Source organism: Malaya genurostris, chromosome 2, assembly GCF_030247185.1.
Source record: "Malaya genurostris strain Urasoe2022 chromosome 2, Malgen_1.1, whole genome shotgun sequence".
Classification (NCBI taxonomy): domain Eukaryota; kingdom Metazoa; phylum Arthropoda; class Insecta; order Diptera; family Culicidae; genus Malaya; species Malaya genurostris.
This window is the reverse complement of record NC_080571.1, coordinates 214,223,350-214,243,839: the sequence shown is the minus strand read 5'-3', so window position 1 is coordinate 214,243,839 and position 20,490 is coordinate 214,223,350. Positions and strand designations below refer to the sequence as shown.

The 20,490-nt window shown below is 38.1% G+C and overlaps 1 protein-coding gene across 1 annotated transcript in view; it reads right to left on the bottom strand.

Annotated features, from left to right (window-relative positions):
- Positions 1-20,490, bottom strand: part of LOC131429121 (uncharacterized) — a 37,941-nt gene that overhangs the window by 13,567 nt on the left and 3,884 nt on the right. Inside the window, exons 3-5 of the mRNA XM_058593168.1 lie at positions 13,356-13,760; positions 12,985-13,184; positions 11,782-12,126 (exon numbers count right to left, since the gene is read on the bottom strand). Coding sequence (XP_058449151.1) covers positions 11,782-12,126; positions 12,985-13,184; positions 13,356-13,760 — 950 coding nt within the window. The remainder of the gene's footprint in view (positions 1-11,781; positions 12,127-12,984; positions 13,185-13,355; positions 13,761-20,490) is intronic.

The following is a 20,490-nucleotide window of genomic DNA, read 5'->3' as shown; positions in this document are numbered from 1 at the left end:
TCGTTTAACACAGTAAGGTAAAACCCCAAGATATTCCGTTCACGACTGCATTGTTTAACCTCCTGCAGCCATTCAGCCATCGGCACGGAAATACACCTTGGCTTAGGAGTTCCTATTTTTGTGGCCTTTTACGACATGGAACAGGAAACCAGTGGATCAATTCTTGGTAAAAAAATAATTCCGCCGGATGCCACACGGCTTACCTGTTTGGTGGACTTATACCACCGGTACAGGTGGACCGTAGCGTTATTCTTAGCCAGTTGGGAAACCGCTACCGACACTACATAGCTATCTAGGCTGCTCAGAGAGGGAAGTTGACATTGATGGTCAACTTCCACGGATGGCCGAGCAGCCAATAAAATTTCACGGTGTAATTTGTATATTTAATCCAACTTTTTTTTGTTTCCATTTCTTATTTCGGGAGAGTCAAGAGCTCCTCGCAACCCCCCCCCCCCCCCCCTCTCCCCCCCCTTGGTTCGTACGTGACAGTTCAGTACCCTGAATTTCGTTTCGTGAGGGGCCAGTTGACTCTCCAGATACGAAGGCACTGGAAAAAGCGGTCAAAAACTTCGAAATGTAACTTACTCTCAGACATTGTTTGGCCAATTTCACGAACTTATATTCAATTGAAACATGTTATTATCCCATACGACATTCAATTTAATTGAGATCCAACTTCTAAGTCCGAAAATATAAGAGGATAATGAGTGTTGAAATTTTCAAATTGTCATTATAAGAAACAATGCAACAAAAACAGAAAAATCTTCCGTATTAAACTGTTCAAATTTCAAGGTCTTGTTAGTTGGTTTTCATACAAAGGGAAGTACCGGCCAAAAATTCTAAGACAGAACGCTCAAAGATCATTTGGTCGATTTTCACAAATGATAGAATGGATCAAATCCGATCCTGGTTCCAGAAATACAGAATTTGCAGTGCTCAAAATCTGAAACAGTTATACGCATTTATATTTATTCATTGACTTCTAGTAGAGTTGAAGAAGTACTCGTCTTTTCTTTGCAGAGTCGATAAATTAATGAGAGCACAGCGTTTTTTTTTTGAGACAAAAAACATAGTAAAAACTAGAGCAGAGTCAAACAGAGCTCGCGATCAAGAATTATGCTCACGTTTCTAACAGGCCGAACTTTTTCAATTGTCAACTGGAAGTGTCATTATTGAGTATTTTAATAAAATTGATGACCTTTTCAAATCAAAAGATGTCTTTTAGTTTTTTAACTAAAAAGCCATCTTCTGATTTGATAAAATATTAATTTTTCTCACTCACCTCGTAAATTGATAACTGTATCCTAGATCCGGTTATTGTATTACATTTCTTAACGTTACATCTAAATGTCCATTTATAGAGAACAACAATCCACAAGACTTTTGATAATTCGATAGATTTTGAGAGGTGGTCCGAAATAGCTCCCTTACTTCGAAATCAGTTTAGTCATCTCTGAGAATATTGATCTTTTAAGTTGGACGTGAATGAAGCGTCGCAGTTCATGCAAATTATCATGTAATATTGTGTGTGATCAGAAAATTCCATGACATGAAATTCATTTAAAAAACAAATATTGATAAGCGAGAACGGTGACTTGAACCAATACTCATGGGATTACACATTCACCTGTTCAGGCTGGCAAGTGCAACTGCACGACTATGGAAATTACATTCGGAACCAGTAAAATTAGGTCTCATCCAACATTAAGCCATTACGAATGGAATTTTCTGCCATTTTACAAACTAGATCCTAATGAATTACATCATGTGTGGCATTAGGTTACCTGTAAATTTCAATATTTTTTGTCTTGTCAAAATTTGTTTACGATAGTTTCAACGTTAAAAACCCTTCTTAATCCACCTAGTGGTGTGATAATGCCTTTCTCTTCTTTCATAACAGTCTCATGAAAATATGTTTCATACTTTTATTAAATAATTTTGGATACTAATTTTGACACCAATTGATTCAGATTGATTCGAGTAGTTCACAAAAGCATGCTTCAGTGTTTATGTCACACAGTCAGCATCATTTTTCCAAACTAGTGCTTGACATTTGCGTTGCCTATTTGTATGAGAACAGTGATGCTAATCTAAAATAAAAAACCCTTCTTAATCCACCTAGTGGTGTGATAATGCCTTTCTCTTCTTTCATAACAGTCTCATGAAAATATGTTTCATACTTTTATTAAATAATTTTGGATACTAATTTTGACACCAATTGATTCAGATTGATTCGAGTAGTTCACAAAAGCATGCTTCAGTGTTTATGTCACACAGTCAGCATCATTTTTCCAAACTAGTGCTTGACATTTGCGTTGCCTATTTGTATGAGAACAGTGATGCTAATCTAAAATAAAAAAAGCCTTCTTAGTCCACTTAGTGAAATTTTCATATATCTTGAAAAATCACCATAGGGGGGACAGTCTTATGTTTTATGCAGGGAGTACATGAAATTTTCGAAATCGAAAAAAAATTTTTGATGCCAAAAGGCTTAGAATTGCATGAAACGTCGAGATTTAGTGTCATCTCGAAAAAAAATTTTTTTAAAAAAATCGACTTTTTGGGACTTTGAAAAAATATGAAAATTTTTCTAAGTCCCAGAAAGTTGATTTTTTCAAAAAAATTTTTTTTTGAGATGACACTAAATTTCGATGTTTTATGCAGTTTTAAGAGTTTTGGCATAAAAAAAAATTTTCGATTTTGGAAATTTCATGTACTCCCCCCTATGGTGCTTTTTCAAGATCGATAATTGTCAAACCTTTACCACCGGGCAGCACCCCTTAAGCATGTCCGATTTAGGTCAAATTTTGCATGAAGGCTTTTTTCGAGGTGCTTAAACTTTTGAGCACTAGAACTTTACGAAAATATAGTTGATCCCAAAATTTTGGCACCCTTATATATACAAGAGCGGTAAAAATCAACGTATTTTGTCGGTTACGTCACTTATACCATCATATATCTGGAACCAAAAGTCACAACCATTTGATCTTCGAACTTGATCAACGGCCCGACAGTAGCTTTCAAACGAGTCCAAGTTTGTTAAAATCGGATCAGCCATCTCTGAGAAAATTGAGCGCGTTCAAATACAACGCTTTTTGTCGGTTACGTCACTTATACAATCATATCTCCGGAACCAAAAGTCACAGCCATTTGATCTTCGAACTTGATCAATGGCCCGCCAGTAGCTTTCAAACGAGTCCAAGTTTGTTCAAATCGGTTCAGCCATCTCTGAGAAAATTGAGCGCGTTCAAATACAACGCTTTTTGTCGGTTACGTCACTTATACAATCATATCTCCGGAACCAAAAGTCACAGCCATTTTATCTTCGAACTTGATCAATGCCCCGATAGTAGCTTTCAAACGAGCCCAAGTTTGTTAAAATCGGTTGAGCCATCTCTGAGAAAATTGAGCGCGTTCAAATATCTTCGAAAAGTGCACACACATACACACACATACACACACACACACACATACACACACACATACACACACACACACACACAGACATTTTCCGATCTCGTCGAGCTGAGTCGAATGGTATATAACACTATGGGTCTCCGAGGCTCCGTTCGAAAGTCGGTTTTTCCAGCAATTCTAATACCTTTCTATAGAGAAAGGCAAAAAGCGGTTTGAAAACAACAAGTAACGAAAAAGTAGCTGAATGTCGCTCGGCAAGCCCATTCTGATCACCCGAGAGCCATGAAAAATAGAACTAAAAAGGTTAGTAAATAGGTTCGACACAAACTGAACGAACGTCACATGAAAATGCAACAAACTCTAAGTGAAATGCTCCTTCTACGACGACTGGCGTCAACAAATTTATATACAGGGTGATTTTTTAAGAGCTTGAGAACTTTTTTAAACAATAAAACGCATAAAATTTGCAAAATCTCATCGGTTCTTTATTTTAAACGTTAGATTGGTACATGACATTTACTTTTTGAAGATAATTTCATTTAAATGTTGACCGCGGCTGCGTCTTAGGTGGTCCATTCGGAAAATCCGCTTTTTTATCGACAAATTTTGTTCAGCGATGAGGCTCATTTCTGGTTGAATGGCTACGTAAATAAGCAAAATTGCCGCATTTGGAGTGAAGAGCAACAAGAAGCCGTTCAAGAACTGCCCATGCATCCCGAAAAATGCACTGTTTGGTGTGGTTTGTACGCTGGTGGAATCATTGGACCGTATTTTTTCAAAGATGCTGTTGGACGCAACGTTACAGTGAATGGCGATCGCTATCGTTCGATGCTAACAAACTTTTTGTTGCCAAAAATGGAAGAACTGAACTTGGTTGACATGTGGTTTCAACAAGATGGCGCTACATGCCACACAGCTCGCGATTCTATGGCCATTTTGAGGGAAAACTTCGGAGAACAATTCATCTCAAGAAATGGACCGGTAAGTTGGCCACCAAGATCATGCGATTTGACGCCTTTAGACTATTTTTTGTGGGGCTACGTCAAGTCTAAAGTCTACAGAAATAAGCCAGTAACTATTCCAGCTTTGGAAGACAACATTTCCGAAGAAATTCGGGCTATTCCGGCCGAAATGCTCGAAAAAGTTGCCCAAAATAGGACTTTCCGAATGGACCACCTAAGACGCAGCCGCGGTCAACATTTAAATGAAATTATCTTCAAAAAGTAAATGTCATGTACCAATCTAACGTTTAAAATAAAGAACCGATGAGATTTTGCAAATTTTATGCGTTTTATTGTTTAAAAAAGTTCTCAAGCTCTTAAAAAATCACCCTTTATTTTAAGAATCTGAAACACAAAACATCATGGATGACGCCAGAACAACCAAAATAGTCAATACCGTATGAGTGGTGGGATCAGAAGAAAGAAGTGCGTCCATTACCGTCAACAAATGATCCCTTTGAGCAACTCAATAATCGTAAAAAGGCAGAACGGGTTCCAAGAAACAGCAAAGTCGTTCTGCAGCTTGACAACACTCCTACATATTCAGGTGATCGAAGTGATCGAAGAAACTATTTCTACGCTTGATAGGGATCTCTTATCACACCCACCATATTCACCAGTCGTGGTGCCTATTGATTATTACTGCTTTTTAACGATAGGACACGCACTAACTAACAGCAACACTTCAAAACTTTCCAGGATGTACGAAAATGGCTCGATAAATACATGTCAATAAAAAGTGAAGATTTCTTCAGGGATGGTATCCATCAATGTGTTGAAAGCGAGGGCCTATACTTTAAATAAATACCATATGTTATAACTTTCAACTGATGAAGTTTATTAAAAATGGGAGAGTAACAACCGAAAAAATAGCATTTTTTTTGCAAGCCTGAGCATCTGTTCACCAGGTTAGGAGCGGCTCACAACAGCGTCAACTGTGCACTATGGTCCTTAGGAAGTTCAGGGGGTTGGTGTTCGGCCCTGCGAACCAGCCGTAAAAAAACTACTGCAACGAAAAATCAGCAAGAGAGAAATACGAATCGAGGCCAATGGCAACGACCCCTGGAACGAAAAAGGACTTGCGATTGGAAGCTCGCTACGTGGATCTCTCAACTTCGTCGGAAGCACCCGCATACTAGCCGATCTACTGAAGGACCGCGGGTTCGGCATCGTAGCGCTGCAGAATGTGTGTTGGACAGGATGCGAACGTTTAGAGATGATCATACCATCTATCAGAGCTGCGGCAATCCACACGAGCTGGGAACAGCTTTAATTGTGATGGGTGATATACAGAGGCACGTGATCGTGGTGCCCGAAAGAATGTGCAGGTTGAGGATCAAGGATTGTTTCTTCAACTTTAGCATAATCAACGTGCACAGCCCTCACTCCGGAAACACTGTTGATGACAAGGACGCATTCTTCGCGCAGCTCGAACGCGAGTACGACTGTTGCCCAAGCCACGACGTCAAGATCATCATAGGAGATCTAAACGCTCAGGTAAGCCAGGCGGAGGAGTTCAGACCGACGATTGGAAAGTTCAGCGTCCATCAGCTGACAAACGAGAACGGCTTACGACTCATCGATTTTGCCACCTTCAAGAACATGGCCATTCGTAGAAACTTCTTCCAACGTAGCCTCCCTTATCGTTACACCTGAAGATCACCATAGCAGACGGAATCGCAATTCGACCCACGTTCTGATTGATGGAAGGAACTTCTCCGAAATTATCGACGTCAGGACCTATCGTGCGCTAACGTCGACTCTGTCCACTATCTGGTGATGGTGAAACTATACCCAAACCAACAACGCACGGTACCAGCTACCGCCACGGTACAACATAGAGCGATTGAAGCAACCGGATGTCTCCTCAGCATACTTGCAGAATCTCGAGGCAGCGTTGCCAGACGAGGGCGAGCTCGATGGGGCTCACCTAGAAGACTGCTGGAAGCAGCCAGGTGCACCGTCGGGTACGTGGAACGGAATGGACGAAACGAATGGTTCGACGAATAGTGCAGAGTGATTTTGTAGGAGAAGAACGCAACAGGGGCGGTAATGCTGCAGCATAGAACCCGGCAGAACGCGGAAACAGCAGACTCGCATCTTTCGGGAGAAAAAAAACGCCACCTGGAAGAAGCGGAGTGCGAGGAAATGGAACTGCTATACCGCTTCCAAGAAACGTGAAAATTCTACAAGAAGCTCAACAAATTCCGCAACGGGACTGTGCCGCAAGCCGAAATGTTCAGGGATAAGAACGGGAGTCTCTTACCGGATGGACGTGAGGTGATTAAAAGGTGAAAGCAGCACTTCGATGAGCACCTGAACGGCGCGGGGAACGTAGGCATGGGAGTTCACGATAACGGAGGAAACGATAACGTCAGTGAAGCAGAAGACGGAATTAATCCAGCTCCCACACTGAGGGAACACAGTTCGAAAAATTCTTGTGTTTTTACATTTTATCAGCTGCACATAAATGGAGTCTCATATTTCAAACAAATTTATATTGAAGAACATGAAAAATTGTGTGATTTGAAAATTAAATGTTTTTTAACGAAAGGAATAAAAAATCGAAAGATCGACATCAACAACGCGATTTGTACCGAAAAACATTAGATCATAAAGCACACCAGTTAGTCGACTAAGCCACAGAAGCACATACCTCCTTGGCTGGTAAATCGTGCATATAAATTCTTACAGTCTCACTTGCTAGCCGAGTGCAAATTACACTCGGAGCCAGTAAATTTCTGCACGAATGGAATAATGTGTCATTTGAGAAGTTCAGTAGTTATGAATTGTATCGTTACCTGTAAAATTCATAATTTCTTTCTGTGAAGTTAAGGATGACATGCACCAGCTTAAAACCAACGAAGCAGCTAGTAAGGATGGCATCGCAGCTGAACTCATCAAGATGGACTCAGAAAAGAGGCCACGTGTTTGCACCGATTAATAGTCAGGATCTGGGAAACAGCACTGGAGGAGTGGAAGGAAGGAGTAATTTGCTTCATTGCCTACGTTTGGAATGCGAGAACTTACGAGCGATCGCAATTTTGGATGCCGCCTACAAAGTGATCTCCCAGATCAAATTCCGTCGTCTATCACCTAAAACGAATGAGTTCGTGGAAAGTTATCAAGTCGGCTTCATCGATGGCCCAACGCATCACCTGTTCATCGACTTCAAGGCGGCATACGATAGTATCGACCGCATAGAGCTATAGTATAAAAAGCGAGAACAGCTATCCTGGGAAGCTGACTAGAATGATCAAAGCGACGATGGACGGTGTGCAAAACTGCTTAAGGGTCTCAGGTGAACTATCCAGTTCATTCTGATCTCGCCGGGAACTGCGACAAGGTGACAGACTCTCATGTCTACTATTCAACATCGCCTTGGAAGGAGTAATGCAACGAACCGGGCTCAACGGCCGGGGTACGATTTTCACGAAATCCAATCAATTTGTGTGCTTTGCGAATGACATGGACATTATCGCGAGAAACTTTGGAACGGTGGCAGAGGTGGAGCTACCCACTGAAACACCTTGGATCTCCAATCCTACCTCACCGGAACTACTGTTAGGTATTACTTCGGGGTGGAAGGCTATCGGTGCTCAAAGCACCCTTCCCGGACTTATGTATCGTCATGGACGTCTGCGCGTCGTTCACTCCTACTTTTGGACATTTATCACTCGCCTTTGAGCCACTGTAGCTCCCCTGTTGCGAAAAGAGTGGCTCAAAGGCGAGAAATAAATGTCCAAATGTAGGAGAGAACGACGCAGACGTCCATGACGATACATAAGTCCAGGAAGAGTGCTTTGAGCACTGCTGGCCTTCCACCCCGAAGTAATACCTAATGGTAATTCCGGTGAGGTAGGGTTGGAGATCCAATGTGTTTTAGTGGGTAGCTCCACCTCTGCCACCGTTCCAGAAGGATGTCGAGGTCGGTCCGGCGATACCGGTTGGAGCTTAGCTTCCGGTTTGCTGGCGCCGCGACGACCCAGGGCTGGTCTACGTCACGAACTACTCGGCTAATCCCCGTCGAAGGATCTAGACTACGCCAACAGAGAAATCTCATGTTTTGCCACACGGGACACTCGAATGAGTGCCGAGGTCGATCCTGTGATTCCGGTTTTAGCGTGGCTTCCGGTTCACTGACGCCCCGACGACTCAACTTCGATGCTGTGGCCAGAGCTGCAAATTGTCAGTCATGTCAAATAACCTTGACAGACTGACTAAAATCATCGTCAACTGTAATCGGTACGGTCAAAGTGTTCTGTCAAATGAGATACTCGATAGTTCAATGACCAAGAAGAAATACTCAGTCAAAGACAGGTGACGCATTTTGTTCTCTCTCTCATTCTCCTATTCCTAGTTGAAGTAAAAAAATTCCATGCGAGTACTAACATAAACATAAATTGATAAAGTTAATTGTTCTTTGTAAAAAGTCATCGGATTTCGGAGCTTATTGGTGTACATGATTTTAATTAAATGTTTATGCTACTTGATTAATATTTAGTCACATCGTAATCAAGCAGTGACAGGAGAAATGAAGATAATATCAATCGCATCGGAAATCAATGAGCGTCCTGGTGACTATAATATCAAGAGAATTCAAGTTATGACAGATCGGCTCTCAGACACTAAATATATGATGATTGGTAGAGCCTGGTTGGCAGCAGTCTAGTGACCTAAACTTTCCAATCTTCGTCGTGCAAAGTTGCTCGTTGATAGTGACATTTAGCAGCTCTGGCTGTGGCTTCTACTCGGCTAGTCCCCTTTACCCTATGTGTTATCCTAAATGTGATGTAGTGCAAATAAATTTAATGAGTGGAAACATATCTTGGAGAAACCAAATGAATAAAAAACTCACAAACATGGCGGAATGGTAGCGCGTATGCATGGAATGCATAAGAACGCAGGTTTGTGCCCTGTCTCTGAGCGTATCTTTTTTCCAAAAAATCATATTTTCTGAAAGTCATATATAGTCACTTGGCTTCTCCAATATATGTTTTCACTCAGTCATAGTAAAAACTTAGTTATGGAAACTTTAAGTCAAACTAACTAAAAATTAATAAATCGTTTCTAAAGTTGTAAAAGCTTATTTGTGAACGCTGCAATGAGAAGTTCTGCCCCACCCGCCATAATTACTAGACATGGCTTAATCCGATTGCCATTTGCTCCAATCCATGGTGCATGGCTTTTCAGAGCAGTTTTAAAAACTACGAAACCACAAAGAACAGGATCGATTCATGCGTCAAGTGTAAAGAGAAAGAATTTTTTCAACGTGGTGTCCGAGCATTACTGGAAAGATGACTGAAAATAGTAGATAATGATAGACTATACTTTCAATAACGGTACTGTAATAATACTCTCACAAACACAATAAACACAAACTTTGAGAAAAAAACGTTCCGAATGCATTCAAACTCCTGATGTATTATAAATAGATTTGTATAACTGTCATTTGAATTAATTGTTTATAAATCTAGACAATCTACACTCAATTATATTTCCAAGTCGCTCCTGCAGATAATTATCGATAAAATAGTTCATCAATGTCGTTCATCAATCTTGCCTACACTCTTAGAAAAAATGAAATTTACGTTTGACGTAAATTCAAGTATGCGGTAATTTCTTCGGTGATGACACAATATTACATCTACTAACATGTAAACATATGTTTTGAGTCTGTGTCGATGTGAGTTTCATCTAAAATAGCTGTGAAGTTAATGATATGACTTATCTTTAAATGCTTTGTATTGTGAATATAAGAAAATCGCGACGCTCCTTTTATGTGCATCTATAAAGATGTAATATTTTTTAAGTGTGCAGTTTTAAAAAAAAATACACAGTTCGAAAAAATCTTGTGATTTTACATCTTATAAGATGCACATTAATGTAGCGTCGTATTTCATGCAAATTTATATTCCAGAACATGTAAAATTGTGTGCTTTGAAAATAACATGTCTTGAATTTGAATGAAATAAAAAACAAAAGATCGATAGCAGCAGCGCGACTTGAACCGAGAAACATTGGATCACAAGCACATCGGTTACTCAACTAAACCACAGAGCTCATATCTGATCATTGAATAATTGATAAATATAAATCCATACAGCGGCACTTGGTATCCGAATGCAAATTACACTTGGAGCATGTAAAATTCTGGGCAAGTGGAATATTGCGTCAATTGTAAAATTAAGTAGTTGTGAATTGTATCGTTTTTATAATTCTGTCAGCTGTAAAATTCATAATTTTTTTCTGTGTAGTTATAAGATCAACCGAGGAACAAAAATAAACAGGTATATATATATATATATATATATATATATATATATATATATATATATATATATATATATATATATATATATATATATATATATATATATATATATATATATATATATATATATATATATATATATATATATATATATATTACATATGTATCAATTATTCATTAAGCAGATATGTGCTTCTGTGGTTCAGTCGATTAACTAATGTGTTTTGTGATCTAATGTTTCTCGGTTCAAGTCGCGCAGTTGTTATCGATCTTTGGTTTTTTATTTCATTCGATTCTTCAAGTTATGTAATTTTCAAACCACACAATTTTTACATGTTCTTGGATATAAATTTGTGTGAAATACGATGCTTCATTTATGTGCATCATCAAGATTTTTTCGAACTGTGCTTAAATTATTAAAAGAAATAAGTAAAATATTACCATCACACAAAAGTCTAGCCCTTGTTTCTGTGATTTTTATTGTCAACCCCGCAAACAATTAAAAATAACTTTTAAGGTGAAGGATCGCATAGGGTTTTTTGGGAAAGGAAAAAAACGGCTAAAAAATGAAATACTATTGAACAGTGACAGCTCTTTCCTCTCCTTTGGAATTAGTATCTATTCTATATTCCATCACATTTTCATACTCAGATAACAGTAAAAGTACAAAAAGTTTAGTTTGCTAATTTCCTAGCGAATCTGCTTCTAAAAATCATAACATTAACGAATATTTTAGAGAAGTCCTTCTTTCATAGCCAACCTATTCTTCAACGCGAGAGTGGTTTATTTATTTCAAAATTCCAGATGAATTCTTCCGAACCACGGAAATCGACATCGACATAAATAATGAAAAATCAATCAAAAGCGTACGGTTGGGATGACAAAATAGGTGTCGAATCCTGTCGCTAACTATTCAATATCTGTGGGCTTGATCGGTGGGTGGTGGATAGTTCGAGTGCCGAAGGTGCAGTTTCATTTGGACGATGTTAATAAATGTTTAATAGGTTGGAAAACAGGTGCAGGGCTAGCAGAACAGCGATGACGATGAGTAACGAGTACGGCACATAATTGACACACCGAGACACGTACCTGAGTGCCTTCATAACGCAGGAATAGTGCAATGTGGTTAACGTTATGAACTGCGTTACTAGGATGAACAGCAGCTGGACCCCGTACGCTTTATTAATATTCACCGATAATATATGCAAATGTGCATATACATTTTTAATGTCGGTTATAATTTTCGTCCTGAAATAAGTCGACGCTATTGTTCCGGGTTTAATTAAACTTTCGGGAATCGGTGGCCAGTGGTTGCTGAAGTCCGATGTTCGGTTGATTGGGGCAACCTTTGTTCGTAATATATTAATCGCGCGAATCGAAATATGATCCGGATGGTTGAAGGGTTTAGCAGTTTCGCGAACTTTATCTTTAGTCCTAGAAGAGAAAAAATATTCATTATGGTTTTACTTGCACGAAAGAGCTGCACATTTAGCTATTTTTCTAAACCAGTTGAATAATATACATAAATGGATAAGCTAAATTGACAATTTAAAAAAGGTACCCTCTATATAAAGCAATCGCTGCCGGGCTACCGTCAGTGACAGACCCATGAAGGTTGTTTGATTGACTGCCCTTTCATTACCAGAGACAGTTTGTTACGGCAAATCAAACCGCAATTTTTTTGAATGATTTATTAATTTCTAATTAATTTGGTTTAATGTAACGTCGCTTTAAATAAGTTTAATTTTTGTAATGATTGAGCGGAAAAACTCGGGGTTATTGTAGAACTGTGTCTATCACAGCTCAGGGTGGCGGTATGCACGGAATGCATGAGAACGCAGGTTCGAGGGTTCCTGTGAGTTTTCACTTGAAAACTCCTGCTGTTGCTGTCTTCTGTGCTTTGGTGTGTTGCTGTTGCTCTCCAGAGACCGATATTAATTCTGGCGGCCAGTGTCAATTCGCTGGTCGTGCCACCACTTCCTCTGCAGCTCAGAAAGTATCGACTGAGCCACAGAAGCACACAACTGCTTGGCTGGTAAAATGTGCATTTAAATTCATACAGTCGCACCTGCTAACAGAATGCAAGTTACAGTCGAAACCAGTAAAATTCAAGCTAATCTAACATTAAGTCATTAAAAATAAAATTTTCCGTCGTTTGACAAATTAGGTCATTATGAATTACATCGTACTAGGGATTAAATCACCTGTAAAATTCAGATTTTTTTGGTGTGTATCGTATGCCCTCTAACTTCTGTTTCCATCCGCTGACCCGCCTTGCAACTGCTGACTAACAGCACCTCCATTTTTTGATGAGCAATATGTAGCTTGACTCCGTTCATCCTGATCTCGATGACGCCCATTGTCTCCGACATTGTTGCCTCCACTTCTTCGAGTGTCTCGCCTAGCACCGTTAAGGATACGTCATCAGCAAAACCCACGATTTTCACTTTCCTGGGCAGCTGCAGTGTCAAGACGCCATCGTACATCCCGTTCTAAAGAGATCGACCGAGAATGGACCCTTGAGGAACGCCCGCAGTGACTCGCATTGACTTCTGCCCTTCGGGGACACCCTGTTGAACGCGTTCTTCACGTCTATCGTGACCACGGCACAGTATCGATCTCCTCTTCGCTTTTGTTTGGATGCCGTTACAGCACTCTCAAACACTGTTCGAATCGCATCCTTTACGGAATCCGAACTGCATCTTCGACAGTCCGCGCTCGCCTTCCGTACATTTCGTCAACCTGTTGAGGATGATTCTTTCCTGGAGTTTCCCGAGTGTATCCAGCAAGCATATAGGCCTGAACGATGCCGAATTCCCCGGTGGCTTCCCAGGCTTTGGCAGTAATACCAGCTTCTGAATCTTCCACATTTCTGGGAAGCTGCCTTCATCCAGGCATCTCTGCAGTACCGTCCTGAACATGTGCGCGTTTGCCAAGACTGCAGCTCTCAGTGCTACGTCTGGAATACCATCCAGGCCGGGAGCTTTCTTCGATTTCAATCGCTTCGCTGCTTCTACAAGCTCGTCATTGAATACGTGACGATCCTCGACGTTTGCTTGTGCCTCTTCCTAGCTATACGGTGTTGGCGGCCATGAAGTGGGGTCGTGCTTCGGAAAGAGACCTTCTACGATAACCTTCAGCTTGTCCGGACACATTTCAGCAGGTATCGACGGCCCCTTGATCTTTGCCATCACGACTCGGTACGCATCCCCCCAGGGATTAGCATCTGCTTCTCGGCACAGCTTCTTGTGGCAATTCGATTTGCTACGCTTGATCTCGCGGTTAAAAGCAGCCCGAAACACCACTAAACGGTTCTCTCTGTCTGGCTCCACTCTTGCTCTCTGAAACCGCCTCCTAGCTCTGAGACAAGCAGCGCGAAATATCACCATAGGGGGGTGTACATGAGATTTCCGAAATTGAAAAAAAAAATGGATGCATTAAACGTTGAGATTCAGTGTCATGCCAAACAATTTTTTTTAAATAACCTTTTGAGTCCTAGAACGTTGTTTTAAAAAAAAAACTTTCTAGATGACACTATATCTCGATGTTTCATGCAATACTAAAACTTTTAGCATCAAAGTTTTTTTTCGATTTCGAATACTTTAATGTCTATGATCTATGATATCTATGAAAATTCCACTAAGTGGACTATTTTTAAACATTAGCATCACTCTTCTTATACAAATGGGTAACGCAAATGCCAAGCGCTTGGTTGGAAAAATGATGTCGACCATGTAACATGCTTTTGTGAACTACTCGATTCAATTTGAATCAATCGGTGTCAAAAATGAGCCCAAATTAGTGTCAAAAATTATTTCATGATACACACAAAAAAAATGGAATAATACTGGTGACCTAATTCCTCATACGATGTAATTCATAAAGAACTAATCTGTCAAATGACGAAAATTTTCATTTGTAATGACTTAATGGTAGATTAGCTTGAATTTTACTGGTTTCGACTGTAACTTGCATTCTGCTAGCAGGTGTGACTGTATGAATTTACATGCTCCTTTTACCAGCCATGCAGATGTGTGCTTCTGTGGCTCAGTCGATTAACAGACGTACTTGCGATCAAATGGTTCTCGGTTCAAGTCGCGGCGGTTGCTACCAGTGTTCTTTTTTTATTTCAACAAATTTCATGTCATGTAATTTTAGACACAATAATAAATGTTCTTCCACGTAAATTTGCGTAAACTGCGACGCTCCATTTATGTGCATCTAATAAGATGTAAAATCACAGGGATTTTTTTAAGTGTGTAGGATAAAAAAAATTATGATACTGTTTTGAAGAAAGAGAAAGGCATTATCACACCACTAGGTGGATTAGGAAGGGCTTAAAAGATATGTTCGATCCTAGCATTGCTTTAAGTTACATGTTGAAAATCAGTTTTTTCGATCTTGAAAAACCATTGTGAACACGTAAGCGTAGGTGCAAATCGTTACTGCGAATTGATGTACACAGTTCGAAAAAATCTTGTAATTTTACATCCTATAAGATGCACCTAAATGGAGCGTCGTATTTCACACAAATTTACATTCAAGAACATGTAAAATTGTGTGATTTGAAAATTACATGTCTTGAATTCGAATGAAATAAAAAAACAGAAGATCGATAGCAGCAGCGCGACTTGAACCGAGAAACATCAGATCACAAGCACATCGGTTACTCGACTGAACCGCAGAGCTCATATCTGTTCATTGAATAATTGATAAATATAAATCCATACAGCACTTGGTAGCCGAAGGCATATTACACTCGGAGCATGTAGAATTCTGTGCGAATGAAATATTGCTTTATTTTATAAATTTAGTAGTTGTGAATTGTATCGTTTGTAGAATTCTGTCACCTGTGAAATTCATTTTTTTTCTGTGTAGCCGTAATGGCAACAAATTTGAAATTTAATCAAATTCTCGTTATAGCTAAAAGGTTTTATTTATTGTAAAAGTTTTATGGCAAAGCAGAAAGTGTATTAAACACAGATATAACAATAATATTACATGTAGAAACATGTTCTTTGAAAAAATTATTAATAACAAGCTACTGAAAAACCATTTCGCTCTTATGCACAACCATAAAACCAAATACAATAATATATAGATTAAAAGTCCCATTAACAATCCAACAATATTAACATTTTTTTCATAGTAACACACTGAACACACACTGTGATTTTACATTTTATAAGATGTACATAAATGGATCGTCGCATTTCACGTCAATATACGTGCAAGAACATGTAATATTGTGGGATCTGAAAATTCTATAGCATGAAATGCATTGAATTAAAGAAAAAACTGATAGCGACCACCGCGACTTGAACCGAGAATCATTGGATCCCAAAGTACGTCCGTTAATCGACTGAGCCACGGAAGCACACACATATGCTTGGCTGGTAAAAGGTGCATATGAATTCATACAGTCGCACTTGCTAGTAAGATGAGAAAATTACAGTCGGAACTAATAAAATTCAGTCTCATCCAACATAAAGTCATTACAAATGGAAGCTTCCGTCATCAAGACAAACTTGGTATTTCTGAATTGCATCGTATGTGGGATTATGTCACTTGTAAAATTCGATTTTTTTGTGTGAGGATTTAAAATTTTAACAAAGGTTAATTTAGACTACAAGGAAAATCATTCAGAAGGATTGTTGATTTTATCACTATTAACGAAGTTTGATTGAAAGTGCATTGAAAAACATTTAACTATAAATTAATTTTGCTCGACAGTTTAAAGCTCGTTGTGAAATTTGGACATCGAGTCAATTTGTAATTTAAGATCACATGTTTATATCTGTCGCGGGTAAAAAAACTATTTCTATTATTTACAGCACTACTGATGCAAGGTAGTAACAAATTTATTGAAAAACACGTGTTTAATCCACCTAACAGTGAGATGATACCTTTTTTTTAACAATTCGTATATGTTTTTTTGCATGAATATTCTTCGGTGTTTAATTCTCATCTCATTATTTTAATGACCGTCGTTCTAAACAACAATTTGAGATTTTAATCACCCTGTAACGTGAAAACTGCGAATGGGATCGAAGTTTGAATCTAAACGTGTGACAATCGATTGAACATTCCATGAGGTGTAGAAGTAAGTTGCTATTTATATTTTTTTCGTCATTATTAACGGTACTTCCAGAGCCGGTATTCAGGAACCAGCATAACCTAAAACGGTTCATACGACCGTAAATTAATACGACGAACAAATTGCAATTTTGAGTCTAACTTCTATATCAGTTTGAATTTAAAAAACCCTTCTTAATCCACATAGTGGTGTGATAATGCCATTCTCTTCTTTCATAACAGTCTCATGAAAATATATTTCATACTTTTATTAAATAATTTCGGATACTAATTTTGACACCAATTGATTCAGATTGATTCGAGTGGTTCACAAAAGCATGCTTCAGTGTTTATGTCACACAGTCAGCATCATTTTTCCAAACTAGTGCTTGACATTTGTGTTGCCTATTTGTTTGAGACGAATGATGCTAATCTAAATAAACCCTTAGTCCACTTAGTGGAATTTTCATATATCTTTAAAAATTAACCTAGAGGAAGGGGGGATTACATGATTTTACATGAAATTTTCGAAATAGAAAAATGTTTGTAAAGTTGGAGCCAATTATATATATATATATATATATATATATATATATATATATATATATATATATATATATATATATATATATATATATATATATATATATATATAAAGAGGTAAAAAAGTTGTTTTAAGATCAGTTGTTGCAGAATGTCCTTGCAACGAATCGACCGTAAGTTTTTTCGCTGATTTTCAACTGATCTTAAATTAATCTGTGTTTACTGGTCAGTTTTAGATGTGAGTAAAAATCACTCAAATTTCTTGTTGCAAACTGGTTACAAGCTAGCCATGCATACGTGTTACCATTTCGCCACCCTGAAGCTGTGATAGACACGGCTCTATCACAAGACTGGGTCTGACAGCCGCACATCGAACATGGTCTAAATCCTAGCCGCCTCACGACCGGTATCACATATCCAAACCTATTCTTCCGCTGAAGCATTGGGTAGGAGAGTATATTTATCACTTGCTGCGTTCTCTACTATGCCAGTCGCTGCCTGGCTATCGTCAGCAACAGACGCTATGAAGGCTGTTTGATAGTCTGCTCTTTCCTACCAGAAGCAAACTGGTACAGGAAAATCATAATGCATAAGAACGCAGGATCGACTCCTGTCTCTGAGCGTATCTTTTTCCAAAAAAATGTAAGAATAATCTTCTCTGTTAGTTTCTCATTTATTTGGCTTCTCCAATGTATGTTCCCACTCAGTGATTGCAAAAACTGAACTTAACTATGGCGACGTTACATCAAACCAACTAAAATGTTTTTTTACTTATACTATTATTTGTTTAGAACTGGAAGTGACAACCATTTGTTTTTTTTTTTAAACTTCATCCAAAATTCAACAGTAGCTTTCAAACGAGCCTAAGCTTGTTGAAACCGGCTCAGCCATCGCTGAGAAAATAGAGCGGTAAAAAACAACGCGTTTGGTCACAAACGTTACTTATATTATTATATCTCCAGAACCAGAAACGACAGTTTTTTTAGCTTTGGACTTGATCAATGTTTCAATAGTGCCTTTCAAGCGAGCTTCTGAAATCGGCTCAGCCAACTCCGAGAAAATTGAGCGTTAAACAAATCTTCGACAATTGCACGCACAGACATATATTTTCCGATCTCATCGAGCTGAGTCGAATTGTATGTTATCTATATAAAACTATGGGTCTCCTAGGCTCCTTTAAAAAGTCGGGTTTTCCAACAATTCTATTACCTTTTCATAGAAGAAAAACAAAACAGCAAATAATACTAACATGCATGCTATGATTCATTATAGTTGTAATGATAATAAAACCATTTTTGCATTTGAGATGGAAAATTGTTGCTTTTTAGTTTAGTTTTTGTGTAGTTAAAAAAGTTCTTAGGGCAAGTCTTTATTTCGTTTACAACCGCAAAATTGAAAACGAAATAAAGACTTGCCCTAAGAACTTTTTTAACTACACAAAAACTAAACTAAAAAGCAACAATTTTCCATCTCAAATACACCTCGACGAACATGTAGGGCAAAATAATACAGAAATCTGCAATCAATTTGCAAATTTTTTTCAAGAAGTATATACATCTTATTCAGAAACTGACCGTGACCGTGAATACTTCTCTTTCATACCTGCATTTTCCAACTCCATCTCTGTAAACTATCTATCAGAACATGACATTTCGACAGCACTGAAAAACTCAGACGCCTCAAAAGGGTCTGGACCTGACAATATTTTTAAAAAATCTTGCTGAAGAACTTACAATACCACTACAACTACTTTTTAACTTATCACTTAATAAATGTACTTTTCCTAAAGCATGGAAATCTTCCTTTCTTGTACCAATATTTAATTCTGGTGCAAAATCTAACATTCGGAACTATCGTGGAATAACCATTATCTCATGCATTCCCAAATTATTTGAAAAAATTGTAAACGAAAAACTTTTTCATCAACTTAAATTGTAATAACAAACAAACAACATGGCTTTTTTAAAGACCGCTCAACAAAACAAATCTCTTAGAATTTATGACATTCACTCTGAATGCAAAAGTCTACTCCAACTTAATGTAAAAAAATGTAACTCAATAACTTTCAGTAGGAAAAATGAAACTATACCCACAAACATACATTTAGGAAATCAACTTGTAGCAAAATGTAAAATTGTATGAGATTTAGGCGTAATCTTAGACTCCAAGCTCACTTTTGTGGAACACTACAATACCATAATCAATAAAGCAAATAGCATGCTGGGCTTTATTAAACGCTTCAGTCATAACTTTCAGGACCCATACACAATAAAATTATTATACACTACATATGTCAGACCTATTTTGGAATAGTGCAGCCTAGTATGGAATCCATACAATATTATTCACGAAGAACGCATCGAATCTATTCAAAAACAATTTCTTTTATATGCACTTCGTAAATTAAACTGGACAGCATTTCCTCTACCATCATATGAAGCACGCTGCATGCTAATCAATATACAAACACTTAAAGAACGCCGCGACCTTGCAATGCTTTATTTTATCAGCGACATTATTTCTCAACGCATTCAATCACCTTCTTTATTATCGCAACTAAATTTTTATACACCTAGCCGTCAATTACGAACCAGGAAGTTATTTTTAGAAAGATACACTAGAACAAATTATGCAAAATATAGCCCAATCAATCGTATAATGCGCCACTACAATCAATATTGCGAACATCTTGACCTTGGAATGTCCAAAAATGAAATGAAATTCCAGCTTAGTCGTAGAAATAATGCGTAGTATCTAAGTAAACATTGTAAACCATTTATATGTAGTCTACATTTGCTTGACGAAATAAATAAATAAATAAATAAATAGAATTTTAATCACAATTCATGTTTACTCTATTCAATTTGAGTATCATACAAGAAGTAGCAGGAGCGCTGGACTTCGTTACATCAATCCAAATGCGCCATTCAAACGTTTCGTCTGCTGTTTGTACGAGACATGCTAAATCCTGTGCTCCTGTCATTTATATGAATCAAATTCAGGCTAAATAGCGTTATATTAGGTTTTCATCTAAGTGCATAAGTGTATAAGATCAACCAGCAGGAAATAAATAAAATTCTTTTGTTGCTATGTTCACTATTTGATGTGAAACTTTTTTCACTATTTTACATTTCGTATTGATATTGCGTAGCGAATTTTTTCAAATTAACAATGTGATTA